Source organism: Rhinatrema bivittatum, chromosome 3 (genome assembly GCF_901001135.1).
Source record: "Rhinatrema bivittatum chromosome 3, aRhiBiv1.1, whole genome shotgun sequence".
Classification (NCBI taxonomy): Eukaryota; Metazoa; Chordata; class Amphibia; order Gymnophiona; family Rhinatrematidae; genus Rhinatrema; species Rhinatrema bivittatum.
In genome coordinates, this window is record NC_042617.1 from 544,635,169 (window position 1) to 544,662,270 (window position 27,102).

Below are 27,102 nucleotides of genomic sequence, written 5' to 3' on the forward strand. Positions count from 1 at the left end.
GGAGCTCATCTGCAGGAGACAAGCATGCCCTATCAATTATTGGACCCACCCTGTGGAATAATATTCTGGTTGAGGCTTGGTATATTACAGATTTTAAAATATTTAGGAAGCAATTAAAAGCAATTTTATTTCAGGAATCCTTTACATAATAGTTGGAATAACATTTACTAAAATGTGTATGGTTATTTTTGAAATTGTCTGTATATTTATTTATTTATTTATTTTTAATTTTTATATACCGATGTTCCTGTAAAGAATACATATCGCACCGGTTTACAAGGAACTGAACAGTCGCCTCCAGGGCGGAAATACATTAAAACAGTCGCCTCAAGGCAGAATACATTAACACAAGTATACAGGAAAACTATTAAAAGAGAACTTTCATAAACTCAATTAAATGTAACTGTGAACCATAAATCAGGAACCATATATGTTATTTTGTATGTTGTTTTTATCCATTGTAAATGATTTTTACTATTCATTGTATCCCATTTAGAATGACTTAGTTATTACAGGCAGGCTATAAGTATTTCAGATAAATAAAGCATCTAGTAGAGTTATAGATTTGTGCAAGATGGCTCAGATATCCATCAGCTATTGAAATAGCCAAATTGCTTTCTGGCATAACTGGGTTGCTGCAATGTATTTCACGTCAGAGGATGAGAGTACCATTGTTTGCTTCTTGCTAGTCCAATTGATGGTTCCACCTCCAAACTGAAAAAGGTGCCTGGTGGTGAACTTTCAATCTGTCGTGTCTCTAGCCCAGTCTGCATCAAGGTAACCAACAAACTTTGGGTTCTCAGGAGCTAGTAGGTTTAGCTTTTTATAGATCGTGGCCTTCAGATGTCACATAGCCCTTTTCATTGTGTTTCAATCATGTTGAATTGGTGCTTCAACTCTTCTGCACAGTATTCCTACAGCAGTTGCAATGTCTGATCTGGTCACAGTTGATATGCACAGCAGCTTATGTATTGCCTTTTGGTATCAGTTGTTGTCTGGCAACAAATTACCTGTACTATCACCCTTTAGGCAGTTTAGCTTCACATAGAAGTCCATACATCTTTTGCTTCCTCCAGCTTGAATTGGTATATATGTTGCTACTTAAAGCTTACATGTGGTTATTATATTTTATTATAAACAAGTTTTTTCCTAAACTAATTAAAAGCGAATACATTTTGCTAAACTAGCTATCTTGCAGCTGTGTTTATATTGTGGTTTGATGTTACCATAAGGCCTCTTTATTTTTATATATGTTTACAAATGCTTATAAAAATAAAATACCTTTCTGATAGGACATACTTGTTATTGTTTATTAGCTACTGGCTCTCATCTGTTTTTTTTTTTGTTGAAACAGGGCTATCGTAATGCCTTTGCCTTGTCTTACAATAGTTAGAAAATCAGATTTAAGAAACTCAAGCTGACTAACTCTCTGTACAAGCTTCTGTTGCTGTACCTTTGCAGAGGATTGTGGGAGTATGCAAGACTTCAGTGCATCTAGTATTGATTCAGTGCTTGATATATATTGTTTATGTCCAATGTAGTTATAAACAAATTTGAAATGATGGAAAGTTTTTTTATTCTCTACTTTTTAAAAAATTCCTTTTGATATATGTATTTATACATTAAAAAACATTACTATTCCACCAAGTTATTTTTTGCTATTTCATTCTCAAACATAACCAACAAAAACAATGAGAGATTATGCAATATATAGAACATTTTCATTTTTATATTTTTAGCATGTCCAGTTTTGTAATTTTGTTTTTCTATTTGTTTCTACATTTTTCTTGAGGTATATGGAGGAAATAGTGGAAAGTACACTCTCTCTTTTATCATTAACACAAGAACAAAGCCAACTTGCCTCACAAAAATCTTTGGATCCAGTCTACTTTTTGGCCTTAATTGATGTTAAAGCTGTGTGGTTTAAAAAATGGATGGTAAGAAAAATAAAATCTAAAATAGCTATATGACAAATTTATTTGGTATGCAAGAAAACAGGAAAGATTTCTCAGGTCTGCAAATAAATCAGATTTAAAAAAAATGTTTCCATGTTTTATTATGCTGTGAAGTACATTTTGATTTAAAAATAAATTGATTTTATTTCAGATCAAACTGAGAATACATTTATCCCCCCAAAATCATTTTGAAATATGAGGTACTGGAAAATGCATTTAGAAGATATTATATATGGGTGAACAGGCTTGAAACTGTAGATTTGACATCAAAGATGCTTGATTGCCTCATAAAAAATTCCCAAGTCCCTGTCAGGGACACTTAATTTTTGATCACTGACAGGTTCAGAGGTCTGCTGATGGGACTGGCATTTTGTTTCTCTGAAGATAAGCAGGTTGACCAAGTCACTCAATTGGGTTACATGACTGCTTTGGTAATGAATGGACAGTTTCTTCCAGAGCTTCTGGAAAAGCCTTAAGGTCTTTACTGCTCATGCTCTGGGGTTCCAGTGCTGCTGTGGCCCTACAGCTCCCCTCAGTTACTGCTGTTATTACTATTTATCTTTTATAAAGCACTATTAGACACATGAATCACTGTACAGACATACATAAGAGATAGAAAGTGCCCCTTGGAGCTTACAATCTAGTCAAAACAATCAATGGGAAGTACGTTAAAAGTACCATCAAAAGGAGGAGCTTTTAGATAGTATGTGAAATGAATCTACTGACTCTGGTGCAGCAAGGTAGAGAGCACAGAGTTGGGAATTGGTGGTGAAGGAGAAGATTGCAGATAAATGCAACCTTCCCGATGACCGGAGTTGATGAGGAAGGGTGTAGGGGGAGAGAAATGAAGATAGATAACAAGGAGCTGCAGAGTACATGCACTTGTTCAGTAAGAGAAGCTTGAACTGTATGCAGAAACAGACAGAGAGACAATGCAATGACTGAAGAAGAGGGGTTACATAGTCATAGCAACACTGAAGGGAAAGTAAGCCATGCAAACACATTTTGAATAGATTGCAGTGGAGAAAGTTGGTTTAGCAGGAGGCTTGCAAAGAGCAAGTTGCAGTAGTCTATGGGAGGCTTTAAGAGAGGGATGAGCATTTAGGTAGCATGTTTGGAAAGAAAGGGACACAATTTAGCTTTGTTATCAAGGAAGAAAAGGCACTGCTTCAGCAATGTTTTGGATGGGTGTAAAGAAAGTAAGAGGCATCAACGATGATCCCAAGGTTAAGGACTGAGGGGAACCAGGAGGAAGAGAGTGCCATTCATAGAGAGAGAAAAAGAGGAACAAGGGGAAGTGAGTTTAGGGTGGAAGACTAAGCTTAACCAAGATGGAACTCTTTAAGTGGTGGCAGGACATTCAGCAAAGTCAGACAAGTAGGTTGAGATTTGGGACTAGATTGTTAGAAATTACACTAACGTAGAGAGGTAGATGTGGGAGAAGTCAACATAAAAGTTGCACTGAAAGCAATGAGAGGAGATCAAAGAAATGAGGGAGGAAGTGTAGAGAAGAGGGCCCAGGACAGATCCTTAGGACACATCTACAAATGATGGAATAGTGGTGGAAGAAGAATCGCCAGAGGATATAGTAAAAATATGGTGGGAGAGGTATGAAGAAAACTAGGATAGAGAAGTTCTGAAATCCAATTAAGTACAGCATGCGGAGGAGTAGATCATGATTAATGTCAAAAGTAGCAGATAGGTTGAGGATGAGGAATGGCCATGAAGAGATAATTGGAGACTTTGGCAAGAGAGATTTCTATGGAATGTAGAGGGCAAAAGACAGATTGAAATGGATTCAGAATCAGAATGAAAGGAAGTTGAGATAGTGAAGATAAATGGTATGTTTGTATACATAGGTACAAAGGCTGCAAAAGGGAGGAGGCAGGTAGAATGATAGCAGGGCAGGTAGATCCAGTAAAGTTTTTTTTAGAGTGGTGCAATCACAGCATGTTTGAAGAAAGCAGAAATAGTTGCAGTGGCAAATGATCAATTGATAATGTGACAAATGGAGGGGATAATTACAGGGAGATAGACCTAAGGAGCAGGGAAGGAATGGGGGTCAGAGGAACAAGTAGTGGGTTTGGAAGAGGAGAGAAGATGGCTCATTTCCTCCAATGTAATTTAAAAAAAGGAAGAAAGTGTGGCAGGGTCAAAGGAAGGGAAGGTAAATGAGCTAGTCAAATGGAGAATTTGAGATTTACTCTTGTCTGTTGTTTCATGGACGTAGTCAGCCATAGTTCAGGCAAAAATTAAAAGGGGAATGGGAGGCGGAGGCTGTTTAAAAAGTTAGGCGAGTATGAAAAATGGAAGGGTGGGGGCTGGTGGTAAGGGTGTTTGTCATATGGACACAGTAATCTTGTTTGGGAAGTGTAAAAGCAGACCGGAAGGAGGTGAGCATGAATTTGAAATGTATGAAATTAGCATGGGAACGGTATTTCAGCCAAAGATGCTTTGCAGAACAGATTCAGAAAAGTAGAAAGGAACTCAGGAGATGAACCAAGGTGGGATTTTGCATATCTTAACAGTATGGGAGTGGAGCAAGTAGTGAGTTTGGAAGAGGACAGAAGGTAGAAAGCTTCCTCCATTGTTAATTTAGAAAAGAAAGAGAGAGTAGCAGGGGCCAGAGGAAGGGGAGGCGAAGGTAGAGGTGACATGATTTAGAACTCAAGACTCATTTTGTGAATTTTTTTATGGAAGTAGTCAGCCACCTAGGTGGGGTGGGAAGGGAAGGCACTTCGAGGAGAAAATTGAGTGTGGCAAATAGGGGGTAAGGGTTTGAAACAAGTTTGTCAGATGGACATAGCGGTCTTGCTTGGCAAGTGTAGTAGCAGACTAGGAGGTTGGCATAGGTTTGAAACTTTAGCCAGATACACACTATAGAGCAGGCACAGGAATGTAGAAAGCAAATTCTAGGGGCAAGTTAAGACTGAGGATTGATGCACTTTACAGGATAGATTGGGGGGAGGGGGCAAGAATATCTTAAATAGAGGGGACTATAAAATATGTAAAAAAGACAAAACAGAAAAGGGCTTACTGAAGAAAAATATTTTTCCCACTTGTTTTTCCTGTTTTTGTTTAAATTGGCCCTTAGAGAGTCTCACTTGTGTAACTTGGTGAACCTGCTCATTTTCAGAGTAAGCGAAGTTGCTTATCTATAACACGTGTTCTTTGAAGTCAGCAGTTAACCAGTTATACAAACCCTCTCATTCCCCCTTTGTAGTTGTTCTCTGTTCTTTAAAAGGTTTGTTAATAGAACTGAGGGGGGAGGCTGTCTTGACTTGGGAACTCTGGCATATGAGCAGCAAAACCTTTGAAGAAACCATCTATTTAGCATTGAGTGTGGCCACGCCACTGACCTCCCACTTTTATGACTGGTGAATTGCTATAGTTGGAGAGCATGTGTTGTAGATAAACTTTGGTTTCTGAACAATGATTAGGATGTACAAATTTTTAATGCTTCCAATAGAATCCATGCTGAGCATATTGGATTTGCGGAATATAAGATGTTAAAATAAATAAAATATAATAAATGTATGGAACAGTGACTGCAACATCAGGAACACTCATTTGCGGGTGGTGTGATAAATTTTCCAAAAGTACTTGGAAAAAGTACCAGCTATAATAGTGTATGGACATCACCGTTAGGTTTACAGATATCTTAGTCGTTGAGAATTCCAATAGATAGGTGTGTTGCATTTAGATTTTGCGAAATTATCATTGTAAATAGGATATTTTGTTTTTTCTTCCATCACAATTCAAGCAGCTGCATGTACAATGAAACCTATACTCAAAGAAAGCTCTATTGTCTGTGTGCCTTTTTTGTATTTTAAAAAATTCACACAGCATGTATTGAAATTCACCCCATTTTTAATAATAAAAAAAAATATATAGAATGTCAAGCCATTTTTTTTTAAATCTGTCATTAGATGCTCTCCTGCAATTCCCCTGAATCCTAGAGTAACTATCAGGCCGATTCAGTAAAGTCCGCGGGAGAGCGGACGAACGCCCGCTCGCCTGTGCGCACGATTCTCTGTTTAAATGAGGCCTGGCGGTAGAAACAGGCAAAAACCTGCTGACAGCCCGGAGCGGCGGCTGTCAGCGGGTTTGACAGCCGACACTCAATTTTGCCGGCGTCAGTTCTCGAGCCCGCTGACAGCCACGGGCTCGGAAACTGGACGCCGGCAAAATTGAGCATCCGGTTTTCGACCCGACAGCCGCCTGCCCATTTTAAATTTTTTTTTTTTTTTTTTTACCCTTTGGGACCTCCAACTTAATATCGCCATGATATTAAGTCGGAGGGTGCACAGAAAATCAGTTTTTACTGCTTTTCTGTGCACTTTCTTGGTGCCGGCAGAAACTAGCGCCTACCTTTGGGTAGGTGCTAATTTCTTAAAGTAAAATGTGCGGCTTGGCTGCACATTTTACTTTCTGTATTGCGTGGGAATACCTAATAAGGCCATCAACATGCATTTGCATGTTGAGGGCGCTATTAGGTTCCGCGGGTTGGACGCGCGTTTTCCGCCCCTTACTGAATAAGGGGTAAGGGAAAACACGCGTCCAAGGGCAGGTTAACAGTGCGCTCCATCGGACCGCACTGTACTGTATCGGCCTGTATGTTAGAACAGAACATTGTCACATGATTCTTCGTACAGAATAACATTTAGCCTGTATTTGTGATGACAGAGCTAATATGAACCAGTCAGATACAGTGTGAATGTGGCAGTTTGTGATGGTCTTGTTAACAAGACTACTTCCAAGGCTGTACAGGAATTGCAGAGTAATTGTTTAAGGAGTTTATAAAATAGTGACTTAACAGTGATATTTAGAATTTCCTTTTTGTCCCACCAGACCAGTCAAAGCACATAGGTTTTGCCTCCTTACCTGCAGATGGAGACAGGAAATAACTATGTAAGACCCTGTGCAACCTGCAGTTCTTGAGCCTGTAGATCTCTAGAAGATGGAGAAGTCTGAGAAAATGTTTTTCCTGGGGGATCAGCTCTATTATTGTTCTCATTTTAGCAGGTCTGAACAAGTGCGTTAATGGCCCCTGACTAATGGTCTGCTGACATGGGGAGGGTGCTGAAAATCAGAGGAGTCTAAGGAGAAATTACTACTTATCTGATCATCTCCTTTCCTCTAATGAGGGCAAGCAAATCCCCACTAGTGGGTTTATGCACCTCTGCCAGCAGATGGAGACAGAGTAAGAAGCTGACATTAGGAATATATACCCCCCCCCAAACATCAGCCTGCTAGTATTCTCTGGAGAAGCCGAACTGTACCAACTGATTACACTTGAACATGATTATTAACAATCACCCACTCATGCTTCCAACCCATTGGGAACATTGAGCTTAGTCAAAAGAAGTAACTTATTCATTAAACTGAGGGGCTAAATTAACCACTTACCAGTCTTCAACGAATAGCAGGAACAACACTCTGCAATGTCCGTCCTGAAAATCGTACCAAAGTTAAACATCGGTAGCCAAGAGTGTGTCAGGGATTGGCCTGCCCTCATTAGAGGAAAGGATAAGGCAAGTAGTAATTTCTCCTTCCTCTGCATTCAGACAAGCCAGTCCCCACCAGTGGGATATATTTAAAGCTACTCCCGAAGAGGGCAGGAGGCTTCCAGTGGTTCAGTCAACACCACCCAGATAAATGCATTGTTCTTCCTAGCCTGAAAATCCAAGCAGTAATGCTTAGAAAAGGTGTGCAAGGATGACCATGTCGCTGCTTGGCAATTCTCGATAGGCAACCACAAACAAAGTTCTACCCATGGTACCACCTGAGCTCTCATGGATTGAAGTTTAATCTGCTTCAGCAAAGGGATTTCAGCATCCATGTAGGTAGCCGTAATGACCTCCTTAACCTAACGGTCTATAGTTACTCATGTTGTCATTGCCTGCTGTTTACTGCCACCATGGAGCACAACAGGCGATCAGACACCTGGACAGATTTAGTGACATCCAAATACTGCAGCAAATGTTGCTTGATGTCCAAGGAACACAAAAGATGATACTCACTTTCATCCCTGTCCAAGGTAGGCAGGGAAATGGACTGATTCAAATGAAGCTCTGAAATCACTTCTGGTAAAAATTAAGACAGTCAGAAACTGTACCGCTCCCGGAGTCATATGCAGAAAGGGCTCATAGCAAAAAAGAGCCTGCAGCTCAGAAACCTGACATGCAGAACAGATTGCCACCAGAAAAAACTGTCTTCAAGGTAAGCAGCCACAAGGAAGACCACGCAGCAACCAAAAGGTCAGAGTCCCAAAACTTCCAGGACTAGATTAGAGTCTCACAAAGGCACTGGAAGCCGCAAAGGACTGAGACACATGAGAATGGCCTACCATTGACTCGCTCCCATAACAAGGAAGGGCTGCCACTTTTCCTATATAAAAACTAACTAACCCTACTATTACTTCCTCCAATATTACCCAAATTTATCTATGAAATTCTATGTTAAAACTCTAATGTTATTCTCCTAATATTTTTTCCTGTAAACAGTTATGGTAAAACCGAATATACGGTATACAAAACATGTTAAATAAATAATAAATAAGTGTTAAGGGCTAGTCCATTACGCAATCCATCCTGTAAGAATTCCAAAATTAAAGAAATATCCACCTTGAGAGGCTGAGAGCCTCACTCAGTGCATCAGGCTTCAAAAACTCTCCAAACTCTAACATAGACCAGAGACTTAGAAATTTCCTGGCCCAAAGCAAAATGGAGATCATGGCAGATGAATAACCATGTTGCGACAACCGAGCCCTTTCATTGGTCAAATCATAAGTCAAAATCGATCCAGATCATGTTGTAGAATGGGTCCCTGCCGCAACAAATCCTTCTGAGACGGTAACCTGATGGGATTGACCACCAACAGTCACTACAGATCGGTATGCCACGGCTTCCGGTCTCCATGCTTATCTTTTGGTAAAGGTGCATAATTCACTGATGGGAATTGGCCTGCCTGAATGCAGAGGAATTCCCTCTTCCCTTCTTCTTTTGAAAATATAGAGGATATTTGGAGCTTCAGATGCAGTTTAGCTTGCAGACCTAGCTGCCTATTCCCTGATGGAGTAAAGTTGTTTGTTTGAAGCAGGAGTCTCCCTTAGCAGTGGCTGCCTTCCCAGCTGTTGTATCTATGGCCCCCTCTGTTTCAGGGCTCTAGAACCTCGGAGCTGGCTATGTATCCCAGGTGGGAGTTTGAAATGGACCAGGATGAGCTTCTTGGAGTTTGAATCAGATTTTCAGCATTTAGGCTCAGGGAGTGAAACCAAGGAAGGAAGAAGAGGGAAAGACACCAGACTGAGGGTGATGGGTACATTATACATTCTGTCTACTGAGGAAAAAGAGATGCTTAAGGTCCCTAAAGTGCATGCCTTGTTTTTGGCAGTGTCATGGAAGACAACAATTCCAATGGAGGGTGGCACAGTGCTGAAAGAATTGCAATATAGGAAGATTAAGACACTGCTTAAGCAGACCTTTGGGTTATCTGCCCTGGCACTACAGATACCTGTATGTAATGTTTATATCTCCAGGACCTGGTTGCACTGGGTTCAGCAGCTCCCATTGGAATGGAACAGTGTGAATCCCAAGGAGGCGGTGGGTCTAGAAGTAGGACTGGCTTTTGTAGAGGATAGCCTTTTTGACTTTATCAGAACTTCCATGAGGGAGATGACCTCGGTGAACTTGGCCAGGAGGTTGTTATGGCTGCAGAGCTGGAAGATGAATGCAGCTTCTAAGGCATGCCTAAGTAAGCTCACATCCTGGTAAAAGTGTCTATTTGTTGAAGACTTCAAGAAGCTGATGAAGGACCTAGTGGAAATAAAGTTCCAAATGTTGCTTGAAGTTTTGCCCCAGTAAGGCACATATGCAGGTGCCAATAAGTTTAGGTTCAGAAAATTGAGGCAATATCAGCTGGGCAGAGGGTCCTCATCACAGAGAATGAGGTTCTTCAGCAAGTTTTAGCCCTTTCATGGAGACAAGGGTGCAAAATAAGGGCACAGCTAGCTCAGTTGGGAACAGGAGTTCCCAATGAAGTTCTAGGGAGATCCAATCACTGGAGTCACTACTTGACCATTATTATTATTATTATTTTTTTTTTTTTTTTTTACAAGGAATGGATTTAAATCACATCAGACCAGTAGGTCTTGAACATCATAAAGAATGATTATGTGTTAGAATATTCACACCACATAAGAGACCCCTTCTTGATTTTTACCTGTCCTTTGCCAATAAAATGAGTGGCAGTGAGGGTTACTCTGGACTGTCTCTTCCATTTGGCAGTGGTGTTTCCTCTCCCAAGGGAGGAATGGGCAGAGGAAAGGTGCCAAAAAGTATAGAGTCAAGCATCTGCCATGCAGTAATCCAAAAGAGCTGTGTACAATGGGTGGCAAAAGATGAACTAGGAATTGACCTTAGGGAATAGTGTCTGGCATTGTGAAGGCAGCAAATCAATGTGACAAGGTGATAGCCAAAGCCAGAAGGATGCTGATCTACATAGAGAGAGGAATAATCAGTAAGAAAAAGGAAGTGATAATGCCCTTATTCAGGTCCATGGTGAGACCTCACCTGGAGTATTGTGATCAGCTCTTGAGATCGAATGCCAAAAACAATAGAGACGGGATGGAGGCAGTCTAGGGAATGGTGACTAAAATGGTGTGGGGTCTGTATTGGAAGACTTATGAGGAGATGCTGAAAGATCTAAATATTTATACCCTGGAAGACATGATACAGACCTTCAGATAATGGAAAGGTTTTAATGAAGCACGAACTTCAAACTTTTTGCATTGGAAAGGAAACTATAGAACTAGTGATTATGAAATGAAATATATCTTCACGGAGAGGGTGGTGGATGCCTGGAATGCCTGCTGGAAGAGGTGGTAAGGATGAAAACCGTAAACGAATTCAAAAGGCATGGGATAATCATTTTTGGATTCCTAGAGGCTAGAGGTTAGAAATGAAGAAAAGGGTGCATGGAGGTAACCTGCATGGTGTTGCATTTACTACTTTTAACAGAAGGCATGGGGTAACCTGCATGAAGCAGCAGCTACAACCATAAGCAGCTTGCTGAGCAGACTGGATGGACCATTTGGTCTTTATTTGCTGTCATTATTATGTTACCATGTTAAGATATTCTATCTACTTTGTGGTACCTAGGAAAGATAGTACTTTTTGCCCCATCCTAGATTGGTAATTGATCAATGAAGTTTTGCAAGTGCCCCATTTTTACATGGAGATTCTCATCTGGCCAGACCACTAAAGATTCCTCAGGTTTGCAGTTTTGAGTGGACACTTCCAGTTTTGAGCACTTTTTTTTTAGTACTGGCCATGGCTCATTGGACTTTTTCTCAAGATAATGGTGGTGGCTGTGGCTGTGGTTGTGGTGCTTCACCAAGAAGTAATTTTGGTTCACCCTATGACAGCAACTGATTGATTCAAGTGAAGTTGTCAGAGAAGAGTAGAACAAGTACAACCTGGATAATACGCTCCTCCAAGAACTTAGATGGGTGATAAATTTTGCTGAAAGCAATCTGGTTCTACCCTAATCTCTGGAGTATCGGGGGCGGGGGGGGGGGGGCATACATGGAAAGGGAGAGTGCGCTTGATATCAGAGAGAATTTTTCAATTTGTGGACTCAGATTCAGAATCTGTTGGCAGACTGCTCTCCAAGGGTCTGGAACTATTTTTAGGTTCTGGGTTTTCTATTAGAAGCATTGGACTTGGTTTCTTGGTCAAGAGTGCATGTGAGATCACTGCAGAGGTCCCTTCTTTTACATTGGAAGGCTCAGTCTCAGAATTACGAGGTGAAACTTCCATTCCAGGGCGAGTGGCTAGACATTCAAAACTTGTGAAGAGGAATAAGAGTTGGAATCCCCCAGTAGAATAAAGTTAATGACAGATGCCAATCTGAACAGCTGAGGATCTCACTGTTAGGGTTGATTGGTATAGCGTTTCTGGGGTATAGTGGAGACAAAGTGGTCGATCAACTGATTAGATACAAGGTTCAAAATGAAGGCCTTACCAAAGTTTTTACTGATGATCCGAGGGAAAGTCAGTGTGGATTTTATCCGAGAATGGTATGCTAGTGGTGTATGTGGGACATGGGTGTGAGTATGTATGTGTGTGTGTGTGTAGGGGACCAAATGTTTCTGAGCAGTCCTGAAAGTTGTTCTGTTGCTCTGGTGGTTGGAAAAGCATCTACAAGTGCTGTCAGTCGTATATATCGCAGGAGTGTAGAATGTGCAGTCATATTATCTGAGTCGGCACACACTGGATCTAAGGGAGTGGGAGCTTGTGATCTCTGCTTTCTCGATGATAATATACAAATGGGGCATTCCTTTGATGGATCTCATGGCTACCTCAAGAGTCTCCAAAACTGCGAGCTGCTTCAGTTCCAGGAAAGAGTGGAGATTCACAGGGTTGGATATATTTGTCTCAGCTATGGCAGTGTGGAGTTCTCCTTTATTGTTGTGGGTTAACCAAAACAAACACTTCATATTGGCGGCTTAAGAAAGATCTTTTATATAGAATATGGTATGGAATATTGCTGGAGAGGCAATTTAGAAGTAGCAGAGCATTGTTTACACAAAATTCAGTTTACACACCAATGAGCTAGTTTGTTTTTGTAACATTTTCCTAATTGGTTGACATTATAATTTTATCTCATATATGTTTATGAGATGGGATTCTAGTAAGTCATGTGATGTCTTGTAAATTGAGCCCAGAAGGCAATAATGAAATTAAGGCTGAACTCAACATACTTTTTGACTTCCAGCCTACATTTTAGCATTTCAGCATATTTGGCATGTCAGCAACTTTGATAGTTTTACAAGTCTGATCAGTGTAATTTCACAGTGCAATAAGAGTAGCTTCATAGGAAAACCTTTCAAAGCACCCTAACAACATGCATTTCCAACTTGGCCAATGGCGGGGAGAATTCTTCAGAGGATTGGGGTGTATCAGGGGATGATTGTTCTGGTGGCCTCAGACTGGGGCAGGTTCCCTTAGTACACATCTAATGAGGCTCAAGGTCGGGACCCAACTGCATCTTCCTCAGGAACAGATGCTTTTGTTTCGGGGCTTGTTATATTGGACAACCTGTCTCAATTTTGTCTTATGGCTTGGCTATTGAAAGAAGTAGGGTGAGGCACAGAGGCTACTCAGAGGAGGTTATGGCTACCTTTTTACAGGCATGGATGAGATCCACCTCTCTAGTATATGCTGGAGTGTGGAAATTGCATGAGGATTGATGTTCAGAGAAGGGGGGTCTCTCTTTTCAAAGCACCGCTACTGTTGCTCTGAGCCTTTTTGCAGTTTGATTTTCAGAAATGTTTGGCATTGAATTCTCTCAAGGTTCCAGTGGTGGCGATCCCTGTTATAGGGGACTGGTGCAGGTTATGTCTGTCAGCTCATCTGGACATTTTGTGCTTCCTGAAGTGAGTGTAATATATCTGTCCTCTAGTAAGACCTATCGTACCATCCTGGGACCTCAAATTGGTGTTTGTACCTTGTGTTCGACTCCATTCAAGCCCTTGAGAGGAGCATTGATAAAGGACCTAGCACTCAAGACTGTATTTCTAATAGCTATCTGTTTAGCGGGGTGCATATTGGAATTTCAGGCACTCTCTTGTAGAGAGCTATTTTTGACCATTTCATAGGATTCAAATGGAGTCTGCCATCCTTTATTGTGGAAAATCAGAACTCTCCCTCTGGATGTGAGAAGAGTTCTGTTGTGATATCTAAAGGTCACAAATGCTTTCAGGTGAAAGGTTCATTTGATCAGAGGAGAGGAGAAGCAGCACTGAAAGCGATGATTGCCAATCGGTGATAGGCTCTGCTTTTATCTCCAAAGGCCATCAGGGAACGATTTGTTTGTTTTTTTTGCTTTGATACAGAAATACTGGAGAGCTGTAGTCTGCATGGAGCTTTATTTTGGGCAGATTCAGCAATCTAGTTGTTCCCTATCTCCATCTACTGGTAAAGAGGCAAAACCTATGCAATTCAAAGAAAAAAAATCAGGTAAGACCAAATATTTCCTTATACAGGGTGATTATTAATACTGAACAATATATAAAAGTCCCAGTTTATTTTATGACCTGTTAAAATAGGACATCTGGTTGCTTAGATTAACAATTGATAGTAATAAATAATTTGCCATTTCAGAATATCTAAACTCTATAATATCTACTTTTTGTAAGACTAGAAAGATATGGTCCCTGATGTTATTTACTGATAGATTAAACTTCATTAAAATAAATTTTGAGCTTGATTAGTGGCAGGTTCAATTTATAATTAAAATGCTACAGTAATTATAATTATTTAGAAATAAAAGGCAATGCAATTGCTAATACAAGGTGCTACTTTGCCCAACCAGTGTTTGTGATTAGCTTTCAAGTGTTAAAATTCTATATATTAGGGCAAAATAAGTTAAGGATGGTGTCTGAATTAAAACATAGAATCCAATGTCAGATAAGGACTGAAAGACCCCTCTATTCTATCAAGTTTCTTTCCTGGTGCATTGCCACAGACCTTAATTGGTCTCAGGCTTCCTTTTCACTTCTTCACAACTAAAGATTCTCTGTGCTTAACCCAGATTTTCTTGAATTCTAGTTACTGGAAAGCTGTTCCATGTATCTACCTCCCTATTAGTGAAGAAATATTTTTTTATGTTGCTCCTGAGTCTACCATCTTGGAGCATTATATTATGACCTCTTGTTCTAGAACGTTTTCCCCATTTATAACTGTTTGCCTTTCATGCGTTGTTTATACCTTTTAGGTATTTGAATGCCACAGTCATATTCTGGTTCATTGTACTCTGCTCAGCATGACTTTGTTATTATAGGCAGGCTATACGTATTTTAAATAAATAAATAAATAAATAAATAAATAACTCTTCTATAGAGTTCACATATTTAGCTCTGTAAATTTTATTCTAAAACATATTTGGTGCATCTGTATTTCATATTCCCAAAGCTAGACTGGCATGACAACTGAGTTAGGCTTAAACTATGTTAAAGTAGCAAGTAAAATGTAAGGGCAGTGTGAAAAGATGCCTTGCCTGCCCATATGTACCCCTCAGTCACATCAGGCCAGGAAAACACACACACACACACACACACACTCTGTACCATCTGGTATATTGCATTATATACATTTTCACACTTATACCAGTAGTTTTATTTTCACAGTTATAAAGGGAAAAGATTGGTGGAGTGAGGGAAGTTTGAAATAATAAATTACATTTGAACTGCAATATTTTGTTTATAGTGCACATACTGAAGTCATTTAAATATTTTGTGTTTTTGTTTCTGTTCTAGCATGCATATTATAGCAGAACAGTAGTGCTTCGACTTCTTGAAAAGAAATATAAGTCTTTGGTAAGTCTGTTCTTTTTCTATATTCTGTTCTATTTGTAAACTTTTATACCACCAGATCCACCAGAAGGAAGACAAAGTAGTTTACAATAAAGCCAATAATTTTCAAATTAATTTTCATGTGTAAAATGCTGTTTTATGCGCATAAGTAGCCTTTTATTAAATTATCCAATGTGTGATTAAACATATGCGCATATGTCATGCTGGTGTGCAGTTTTACCCAAATTGTGTGGACACATTGCTGGGGGTGTGGCAGGGCTGGGGCACAGTTTTCAATTAGGTGCCTATTTTCAATTTTATATGTTTACCTGGGTAATTTACATGTTACTTATGTGGGTACTTTCAGTGGGTTAATTTTCAAAGCGTACGTATATGTATACATTCTTTTTGAAAATTAGTGTAAAATTATGCATTCTTACCATTCAGACAAGTTAATCCATAACCAGTGGGTTAGGCATCTCTATCAGCAGATTGAAATGGAGCAAAGCTGACGTCAGCCCGCCAGTATACTCCGTCTCCAGCAGATGGTGGACGTGCATCTCCCTACTGGGGATTGCTTAAAAAATAAAAATTTTAGAAGGAAAAAGGAAGGAAATTAATTTGCCCCACTCTGCTGTGGTGATACTTTATGGTCCCTCCCTCAGTCGAGTTTTCCTGAGGTGATATCTGTGGATCCCTCCCTCAGTAGAATGCCTTGGTCTGGTGCAGGATGCCGAATGCGGTGGTGAAGGCCTTGCCTTCCCCCCCCCCGCAGCTGGAAACCGACTCTATAATCCGCCGGGGCGGCCTGAGCACAGGTAAAGAGTAAATGTTTAAAAAAAAAAAAGAAGGGGAGATAATTTAGGGATTCCATTCCCCTTCTGGTTTTTGAGCCTCAGCAAGCTGATCCGACACCGTTCCTGTCTTCAGGGAAGCTTGGGGAGTCATGGCAGCTTGGCAGGTTAAGCAGTCTTTTGGCTAGGCCCCGCTCTTAGGCTTTGCTCAGACACTGCTTGGTAGACTGTGGCAGCGTTCACACGCTTTTCTACGTGCAAGAAAGCCATGAATGAGTGTCTGATGTTGGTTCGCGCTTGCGTGCCCGGGTGGGCACCTACCTGGATCATGTATTGGGTGCCTAAATGTTGGGCGTCCATAGTGTTTGCTTACTGAACAAAGCTTGTTTTTGTGTGCCCTGTCCAGGCTTGCTTATATGGACACACTTTGGGAGTGTGCTGCTAGTGGGTGTTTATCCATGGCACCAGTATCAAAGAAGCCTAAGCGCCTTACCCTTTGTGCTGCTTGCCATATTTGGGCATCTCAGCTGGGCGTCCCCTCTAATTTGTGTCAGCGTTGCTTGGAGGCTCAGGGAGAGTTGTCTCTGGCTGATTTTGCTGAGCTCTGCCCTTCCCAGCATGATGCGAGAATGGGACTGGAGGGGTAGCTGTCAGAGGTTTCACCTTGTTTTGTGGGCTTCTCTAACTGGTTTGTTAGCAGGGGAAGACAACTCAGTGGGTGCAGGTCCGATGCCCCTGGTTTTGGTATGGATCCTTCTGTCCTTTCTTGGATAGAATTTATTCAAGGGCTGCAGTCCTTTCTTTAGGCACAGTTGGCGGAGCTGGCCAAACCTAAAAATTCAGAATCACAGATTGCAGATCCACACACATCTGGTGTTGTGGGTAAATGTTAGAGTACGTCTAGACCTGCTGTGAGTCATGCTGATAGGGACCCAGATGGCACAGATGATGAAGGCAATCCTTACTCCCAGAAGGAGGGGAAATTCTTCTGGGGTCAGAGCCGTTTAGAACAATGTTGCGTTTCTTTCATAGAGATGAGTTGCGAGCTCTGATCTCCCAGCACTGAAGATGCTGGGTGTATCGGGTGCAATTCCATATCTGAGCTAAAGAAGAATAAGAACATAAGAACATAAGAAAATGCCATACTGGCTCAGACCAAGGGTCCATCAAGCCCAGCAACCTGATTCCAACAGTGGTCAATCCAGGCCATAAGAACCTGGCAAGTACCCAAAAACTAGGTCTATTCCATGTTACCATTGCTAATGGCAGTGACTATTCTCTAAGTGAACTTAATAGCAGGTAATGGACTTCTCCTCCAAGAACTAATCCAATTCTTTTTTAAACATAGCTATACTAACTGCACTAACCATATCCTCTGGCAACAAATTCCAGAGTTTAATTGTGCGTTGAGTAAAAAAGAACTTTCTCCCATTAATTTTAAATGTGCCCCATGCTAACTTCATGGAGTGCCCCCTAGTCTTTGTACTATCCGAAAGAGTAAATAACAGATTCACATCTACCCATTCTAGACCTCTCATGATTTTAAACATCTCTATCATATCCCCCCTTAGTCGTTTCTTCTCCAAGCTGAAATGTCCTAACCTCTTTAGTCTTTCCTTATAGGGGAGCTGTTCCATTCCCCTTATCATTTTGGTAGCCCTTCTCTGTACTTTCTCCATCGTAGTTATATCTTTCTTGAGATGCGGTGACCAGAATTGTACACAGTATTTAAGGTGCGGTCTCACCATGGAGCGATACAGAGGCATTATGACATTTTCCATTTTATTCACCATTCCCTTTCTAATAATTCCCAACATTCTGTTTGCTTTTTTGACTGCTGCAGCACACTGAACCGACTATTTCAATGTGTTATCCACTGTGACACCTAGATCTCTTTCTTGGGTTGTAGCACCTAATATGGAACCCAACATTGTGTAATTATAGAATGGGTTATTTTTCTCTATATGCATCACCTTGCACTTATCCACATTAAATTTCATCTGCCATTTGGATGCCCAATTTTCCAGTCTCACAAGGTCTTCCTGCAATTTATCACAATCTGCTTGTGATTTAACTACTCTGAACAATTTTGTGTCATCTGCAAATTTGATTATCTCACTCGTCGTATTTCTTTCCAGATCATTTATAAATATATTGAAAAGTAAGGGTCCCAATACAGATCCCTGAGGCACTCCACTGTCCACACCCTTCCACTGAGAAAATTGTCCATTTAATCCTACACTCTGTTTCCTGTCTTTTAGCCAGTTTGCAATCAACGAAAGGACATCGCCACCTATCCCATGACTTTTTACTTTTCCTAGAAGCCTCTCATGAGGAACTTTGTCAAATGCCTTCTGAAAATCCAAGTATACTATATCTACCGGTTCACCTTTATCCACATGTTTATTAACTCCTTCAAAAAAGTGAAGCAGATTTGTGAGGCAAGACTTGCCCTGGGTAAAGCCACGCTGACTTTCTCCATTAAACCATGTCTTTCTATATGTTCTGTGATTTTGATGTTTAGAACACTTTCCACTATTTTTCCTGGCACTGAAGTCAGGCTAATCGGTCTGTAATTTCCCAGATCGCCCCTGGAGCCCTTTTTAAATATTGGGGTTAAATTTGCTATCCTCCAGTCTTCAGGTACAATGGATGATTTTAATGATAGGTTACAAATTTTTACTAATAGGTCTGAAATTTCATTTTTTAGTTCCTTCAGAACTCTGGGGTGTATACCATCCAGTCCAGGTAATTTACTACTCTTCAGTTTGTCAATCAGGCCTACCACATCTTCTAGGTTCACCATGATTTGATTCAGTCCATCTGAATCATTACCCATGAAAACCTTTTCCATTACGGGTACCTCCCCAACATCCTCTTCAGTAAACACCGAAGCAAAGAAATCATTTAATCTTTCCGCGATGGCCTTATCTTCTCTAAGTACCCCTTTAACCCCTCGATCATCTAACAGTCCAACTGACTCCCTCACAGGCTTTCTGCTTCAGATATATTTTAAAAAGTTTTTACTGTGAGTTTTTGCCTCTACAGCCAACTTCTTTTTAAATTCTCTCTTAGCCTGTCTTATCAATGTTTTACATTTAACTTGCCAACGTTTATGCTTTATCCTATTTTCTTCTGTTGGATCCTTCTTCCAATTTTTGAATGAAGATCTCTTGGCTAAAATAGCTTCTTTCACCTCCCCTTTTAACCATGCCGGTAATCGTTTTGCCTTCTTTCCACCTTTCTTAATGTGTGGAATACATCTGGACTGTGCTTCTAGAATGGTATTTTTTAACAATGACCACGCCTCTTGGACATTTTTTACTTTTGTAGCTGCTCTTTTCAGTTTTTTTTTCTAACAGTTTTTCTCATTTTTATCAAAGAATCCCATTTTAGTTTCTTTACAAAAAGCACCATGTTTCTTCCCCATTATGGATGCTATTCAAGAATTGATTGATCTTGAATAGAGTGCCCCGGAAGCTGATTTTAAAGGAGGATGAGCCTTGGACGCGCTGTACTCCCTGGATCTGGCAGGGAGAGAACAGTTGCGCCTTCTGAAAGTGGATGCACTAGTATGTGCCGTCACCAAGGGATCTGTACTTGGACCGATACATTTTAATATATTTATAAATGAGCTGAAAAGGGTACGATGAATGAGGTGATCAAATTTGCAGATGACACAAAATTATGTAGAGTAGTTAAATCTCAGGCAGTTTGTGAAAATGGAAAATTGGGCTTCCAAATGGCAGATGAAATTTAATGTGGACAAGTGCAAGATAATGCATCTAGGGAAAAATAACCTTTGCTGTAGTTACACAATGTTAGGGTCTTTCTCAGGAGTTACCACCCAGGAAAGAGGTCTAGGCATCATATGGATAATACATTGAAATCGACTCAGTATGCGGTGGCGGTCAAAATAGCAAACAGTATGTTAGGAATTATTAGGAAGGGAATGGAAAATAAAATGGTGGATGTCATAATGCATCTGTATCGCTCCATGTTGAGACTGCACCTTGAATAGAGTGTGCAGTTCTGGTCACCACTTCTCAAAAAAGATGGGGCATGGAATGGCTCCCCTATGAGGAAAAGCTAAAGAAATTAGGGCTATTCAGTTTGGAGAAGAGATGACTGAGGGGGGATATGATAGAGGTCTACAAAATCATGAAGGGACTTGAACAGTTAATGTAAATCATATATTTACTCTCTCAGATAATAGATAATAGATGCACTAGGGAGCACTCCATGAAGTTAGCAAGTAGCTCATTTAAAACAAATTGAAGAAAATTATTTTTGCACTCAGCGCATAGTTAAGCTAGGGAATTTATTGTCAGAGGTTGTGTCTCTGCAGTTAGTGTAACTGGGTTTAAAAAAGGTTTGGATAAGTTCCTAAAGGAAAAATCCATAAACTGCTATTAATTAATAAGCAATAGTAGCTTGAGAGCTATTTAATATTTGGGTACTTTCCAGGTACTTGTGACTTGGATTTGGCACTGTTAGAAACAGAATATTGGGCTTGATGGACCCTTGGTCTGACCCAGTACAACATTTTATGTTATGTCCTTATGGATGACTATCCCTGTAGAAGGGTGAACAGCATTGAAGGATGCAGAGGATAGGAGAATTGAGGCTATCCTTAAGCAGGCATTTGAGGCGGTGGCAATGAATTTGCTGATAGCCTCTTGCTATTCTCCGGTGGCTTGCTCTTGCTTGCTTCTCTCTCAGAAAGTTGATGAGTCTGTTTTGAATTCCAGGGAGGTAATGGAACTGGCAACTGTCTTATTAGAGGTTGCGGGCTGAGACCTAGTCCGCACTTCTGGCAGAGGATTGGCTTTAGTGATAGCAGCCAGGTGTCAGCTATGACTGTGGAATTGGTTGGCTAATAAAGGCTAATCTTATGAAATTGACTTTTAAAGGATCACTCTTGTTTGGGAGTGAGTTGGGAAAAAATTGCCAATAAGTGGGGTGAGCCCTAGGTCCCTTGGTTACAAGAGAATAAAAATCAAGCCTGCGCTCATTTTGCACGAAAGTTCATGCTAGGGGTTTCAACCATTTTTGATGTTTGAGAGGAGTGACTTCTCAGAGGGCTCGACATTTGGGTAGGTCTCAGTCTTTTATCTCAGGCAGCCCAGACGGAACGTGGGCTTGAATACCGGTTCCCCCTGACCCCCTCAATGAGGGTGTGCCAACCTACCTCCCAGGAACAGGAGATGGGGGGGGTCACATGTCTCTCTTTTTTATCAGAGGTGGGTCGAGGTCACGTTAGACCAGTGGGTTCTGGAGATAAGAGATGGCTATGCTCTGGAGTCCATTTTCATGGTGTATCCTCGCAGCTCTCTGCAGAAGAGAAAGGCAGGGTAGTGTACGTTGTCAAGGCTCCTCAGCCTGAGGTCAGTAATTCCAGTGCCCTTGTCTCAATAAAATACGGGCCGATATTCCATTTATTTCATTGTACCCAAGAAGGGTCCTTCACCCTAATCTGGATCAGTGTGCAGTGGCGGTCAAAAAAGCAAACAGTATGTTAGGATTTATTAGGAAGGGAATGGAAAATAAAATGGTGGATGTCATAATGCATCTGTATCACTCCATGGCGAGACTGCATCTTGAATACAGTGTGCAGTTCTGGTCACCACATCTCAAAAAAGATGGGGCATGGAATGGCTCCCCTATGAGGAAAAGCTAAAGATGGCATTCTTGTCCACCCGTACTTAGAAGATTGGCTAATTCAGGCCAAGAGCATGAAAGAGAGTCTTCAGGCCTCGTGCAAAGTGATCTCCTTGCTACAGGGACTAGGTTGGATTGTGAACTTGGCCAAGAGCAATCTGTAGTCATCTCAGACATTGGAGTATCTCGATGTTGGTTTCAACATGAAATAAGGCAGGGTGTTCCTAACAGAGATCAACATTCAGAAGCTGATGGTGCAGGTGCGACTATTGACAGAAACAATATGCCCGATGGTGTGGTCTTATCTACAGGTGCTTGGGTTGATGGCAGCTACCTTAGAGGTGGTTCCGTGGGCAAGGGTGGATATGTGTCCTCTTCAGCACACACTGCTTGCATGTTGGAGTACACAGTCTCAAGCGTATTCGATATGGCTTCAATTACCGGAGGAGATTGGCATCCAATTGTAGTGGTGGTCGCAAGTGGATCATCTAAGGAAGGGCGTTCCCATACAAACACTGGACCGGCTGGTACTCACGATGGATGCGAGCCTCCAGGGTTGGGAGGCTCACTGTCAGGAGTTGACAGCGTAGAGGTATTGGAGTATGTAGGAGTCTCTCTGGAATATCAGTCGTGCCATTCGGTTGGAATACTTATGATTTGTCGACCACTTGCAGGTCGAGTGGCCCAAATGATGTTGGACAATGTGACGACGGTGGCTTACGTTAATCGCCAGAGAGGAACCAAGAGCCAGCAAGTGTCTCAGGAAATAGGTCAACTCATGGAATGGGTAGAAGTACGTCTTCAGGAGATCTCAGCCTCACACAATGCAGGAAAATACAATGTATGAGCCGACTTTCTCAGCAGACAGAGTATGGATCCAGGAGAATGGGAATTGTCAAACGAAGCATTCCAGCCCATAGTGAGCTGTTGGGGCCTTCTGTTTCTAAACTTGCTGGCGACATCACCCAATGCAAAGGTTCCTCGCTTCTTCAGTCGCAGGAGAAATCTGAAATCTTTGGGCATTGATGCCCTCGTGCAGGAGTGGCCGGAAGGCAAGCTTCTGTATGCTTTTTCCCAGTGGCTCATGTTGAGCAGAATGATTTGGAAGATTGAGAGACACATGGGGTTGGTGTTTCTGGTGATGCCAGATTGGCCCAGGAAGCCTTGGTATGCAGATCTGCGGAGGCTACTGGTGGACACTCCTCTCTGATTACCGGTCCATAGAGATCTGCTATAACAGAGACCTATTCTTCATGAAGATCTGACTCAATTTTGTGTTTCGGTATGGCCCTTGAGAGGGCTCAGTTGCTGAAGTGTGGATATTCAACTGCTGTGATTCCACCTTGCTTTGAGCACGAAAGTTTGGAGAGTGTTTGAGGCTTGGTGTGAGGAATGAGGGGTTCATCCTCATTCGGTTAAGATCCTGCTTATTTTGGATTTCTGCAGGATGGGTTGAATAAGGGCTTGGCCCTTAATTACTTGAAGGTACAGATGGTGACTTTTGCCTGTTTCCGAGGTCAGGTGAATGGTTGAACCCTTGTCGGCCCATACGGCTGACGCCTTGTTCTTGAAAGGGGTGAAGCATCTTCGACCCTCTTGCTGTTGCCAGTGCCCTGTTTCAGGCGGGGCCTCGCTATCCATACAAGTCCTTTGCAATCTGTTCTGAACGCGGGAATGCGGTCACTTGCTCGAGAGAATGAGCTCTTGAACCATGGCACAACCTCAGGGCGAGGCTCCAAGGTACATACCATGGGAGGCGAGTGTATCTGGGCACGGGCTGGACTTGTAACATAGCTTGGACTGGATCGCTCAGGCCTCTACTGAGCCTGCATGCACCAAGAGTGAGACCCAAGAATGCAATGCTGGTCTCTGGGATAGCCCTCTAGTCACTCGAATGCCCTTTTGGACCTGCCACTTTGCTTGTGCTTCAGGATAGATGGAGGTCGAGGACAGAAAACATGGTCATGACTTGGAATTTAGACAAAGGCATTGAAGACTCGGAACGAGGAACCTTCCTTGGAATGAAGAACCTCCCTTGGAACATTACTTAGAAATGAGGAACATCACTCAGAATGAGAAACATAGCTTGACACAAGGAACAACACTTGGAACCAAGGAATATGGCTTGGGACAAGGAACTAGGAGATCCGCTGGCTGGACAAGCTCCAAGAAACCGGAACTAAAAACAAGACTAGGAACTTTGAACTCGAGACTTGACTTGGAACTTGGATATTGAACTTTAAAAAAAGGATGGGCTCCAAGGACTTGACCCAGCAAAGACGGTCTTGGGAGCAGACCTTATGATATGAGGTGCTCTACATTGCCGTGGGCAGGTTGCGGACTATGACGAAGGCACACTTGGAATTTGGATACTTGGATGGACATTCTGGAGACGAGAGACAGGATTCTATAGACTTGGAAGACTTGGCCCCATGACTTGGGTGATCTGCACAGCCATGGGCTGGTCATGGTCCATGCCAAATGCAGGACTTGGGTGCAGGGCTCTGAAGACTCAGAAGACTTGGTCGAAGAAAGTCTCAGAAGACTTGGAGGAAGCGAAGACTCAAAAGACTTGGTGGAAACAAAAACTTGGACAAGGAACTGACAAGAGACCAGGACTATGGAACAGGTAACATGGAGACTATCAAGACAGGAGCTTGACCATTGAAGGCCAAAGACACCATGGATGACCATGAAGATCCTTGCAAATGCAAAGCTGAACTGGCAATTAAGCCCTTTTTTAGGGTTACAGGCGTGACATAATCAAGAAGGGCTGCAGGGCATTTCCTGCCGTGACCCTTTAAATTCCTTGCAGAGGTGCACACACTTAGATGGCGTCGGGTGTAGGAGGAAGTCGGTGGCATCATTGGTGGTGTTCTGGCCGCGATGGAAGACCAGTGGGGCAGCACTGAGCTGAGTCAGCAGCGTCTTCTGCCACAGCTCAGCATCAGCGACGGTGACTTTTCTGACCTGCACTGGAAGCAGGAACTGGTGGCGTCTCGGGGAGTCAGGAGGTGAGTGAGCTGCTCACAGGCCTCTGCAGGCGGCAAAATGCAACATGTCCTTAATCTGGTCCTGGATTTTCTGGTGGGTCCCACCTTTTCAGCACTGCATAACTTCTGCTTGAGGTTACTTATTTTGAGGACAATGTTCTGTGCGAAGTTTCTGATCTGCAGGCTCTGTCTTGCTGGGAACTATTCCTGCAAGTGATTCTGGGAGTGGTTGAGCTGTGAATTGTTCCATCTTTTTTGCTGAAGGTGGTTTCGGATTTTCATTTGAACAATTGGTTTCCCTGCCAACACTGGACAGGGAGAGAGATGTGGATGAATATTGTCTGTTATGGACTTTGGATGTCAAGCGGCATATCATGAGGTATTTGGAAGTTTCTAAACTTCTCAGGAAGACGGACTGGCTATTTATACTCCACGGCGGGGTAAAGAGGGTGAGCCGGTGTCGTGGGCTAGGATGACCCTCTATTTTAAGGAGGTTATCACGGCCGCGTATGTAGATGCTGAGCAGCTGTTGCCTAGTCAGGTTAAGACTCCTCTAGGGCTCAGGCAGTGTCATGGCGGAGATTAGATTGTTGTCTTCTATTGAGATTTGCCGAGCTGTGATGTGGTGCTCTTTACACACCTTTTCCAGGCATTACTGCCTGGATGTGCAGGTCTGGGAAGACGCAGCCTTCATGCGTGCGGTGTTGTTCAGACTGCGGGCGGCCACCACCCTGTTTATGAGTAGCTTTTATACATCCCACTGGTCATGGATTAACCTGTCTGAATACTAAGAAAGAAGCAATTGCTACTTATCTGATAATTTCCTTTTCTTTCATGAAGACAGATTAATCCACCTTCCCACCCTTGGCTGCCAGATAGTGGTGCTGTTGTCCTCCTGAATAGCTGTGTTTCCGAGGATTACTGGTAAGTGTCAGGTCCAGTCCCTAGATTAGTGATATTACATTTTTTGTCTGAGCTCAATGTTTTCCTGTTAATGAGCGTTTGAATGGTTGTCTGTTAATAGTTAAGATCATGTATTTAGTTGTTCACAGTTGGCTTTTGTAGTGAATACTGGCGGGTTGATGTCAGTGCAGGGGTATATATACTGTGATCTCAGCTTTGCTCCTTCTCCATCTGCTGGTAGAGGTGTATAACCCACTGGTTGTGGATTAACCTGTCTATATTAAAGAACCGGAAATTATCAGGTAAGTAGTGATTTCTCTATATATTTTCCGAATAGGTTACTTGTGATGTTACAAAGTTATCTTTGCTATATATAAATTCATCATAGCACAAGAAGGGTTATCCCAATCTGTATAAAATCTTAACTGATCGAGGATGAACATTAGCAATTATTGTGTGTTCTTTTAAAGTATTGGCCAATACCTTGATTGTACAGCTTTGTCTCATAGTGTCAGAAATATTTTTCTTGGCCATTTTTCATTGCAGTCAGATAACTGTATTTGTATACAGCTATTTTGGTATGCTAGTGGTTTTTTCTGAAACACAATGGGACTCTGCGCACAAATTGCCATCTGATTTAGCTAAGTCCAACAATGTGGGTATTCTGTATATCTGTTTTTTATTTTTGGTGCTGACTCAAACTATATAAAGGTAGTGTTTCCACTTATGCCTGGTAGTATTAATACTTTTTATGAGGAACTATGAAAATTTAGAGTTTGATTTTTTTTTCTTTTACCAAGTAGCATTGCAATACATGCTAAAAATGCTAGCAGTTCACCACCACTGCCTTCCAGAGTTCATCTGTCCTTTGTTATTAGCTTCAAAATTTTTATTTTTAATAAATGTCTTTATTCCTTCAAAGACCTATGAAAGTACATAATTTGTGATGAAAATGCTATTCAACAATGTTCAGAGAGCAGTAATAGAAATATTATCTATCAAAGGTTGGTCAAAAGACCATCTCACACATATCCTAAGACAAACAGATAAAGAAGGAAAGTAAAAAATACCAACTTTTAAATGTTTAATCTCTGCTTAAATGTTATGGAAATATGAATCATTTGTTTGCTGCGAGAATAGAAGCTAGGAGATAATTCAGACCCCAAAACAGGAGTATCCTTTCAATAGCTATTCCATCAAAACTATGGCATTAAAATTCACTTTGTCAGACCAAATTGGCTACTAGAATCCAATTTAGAAATACATTGAACATCAGAAATTCACTGATTTCTTCTAAGTGTAAATTTTTTAAATCTGCAGTTTTATCACCTCAGTCTCTATTCCTGTGAGGTCTCAGAAACCTAACAATATTTGGCCATTTCAGTGAGGCCTTCAAGAGCCATTAAATGCTTGAGAGTGTAGTACTAGTTGTCATCTGA

The 27,102-nt window shown here is 41.6% G+C and overlaps 1 protein-coding gene across 3 annotated transcripts in view; it reads left to right on the plus strand.

Annotated features, from left to right (window-relative positions):
- TBC1D32 (TBC1 domain family member 32) overlaps window positions 1–27,102 on the plus strand; it is a 661,976-nt gene that overhangs the window by 141,439 nt on the left and 493,435 nt on the right. For all 3 annotated transcript variants that reach the window (XM_029596414.1, XM_029596412.1, XM_029596413.1), the window contains 2 exons: window positions 1,793–1,937; window positions 15,277–15,336. In XM_029596414.1, the coding sequence (XP_029452274.1) occupies window positions 1,793–1,937; window positions 15,277–15,336 (205 nt within the window). The remainder of the gene's footprint in view (window positions 1–1,792; window positions 1,938–15,276; window positions 15,337–27,102) is intronic.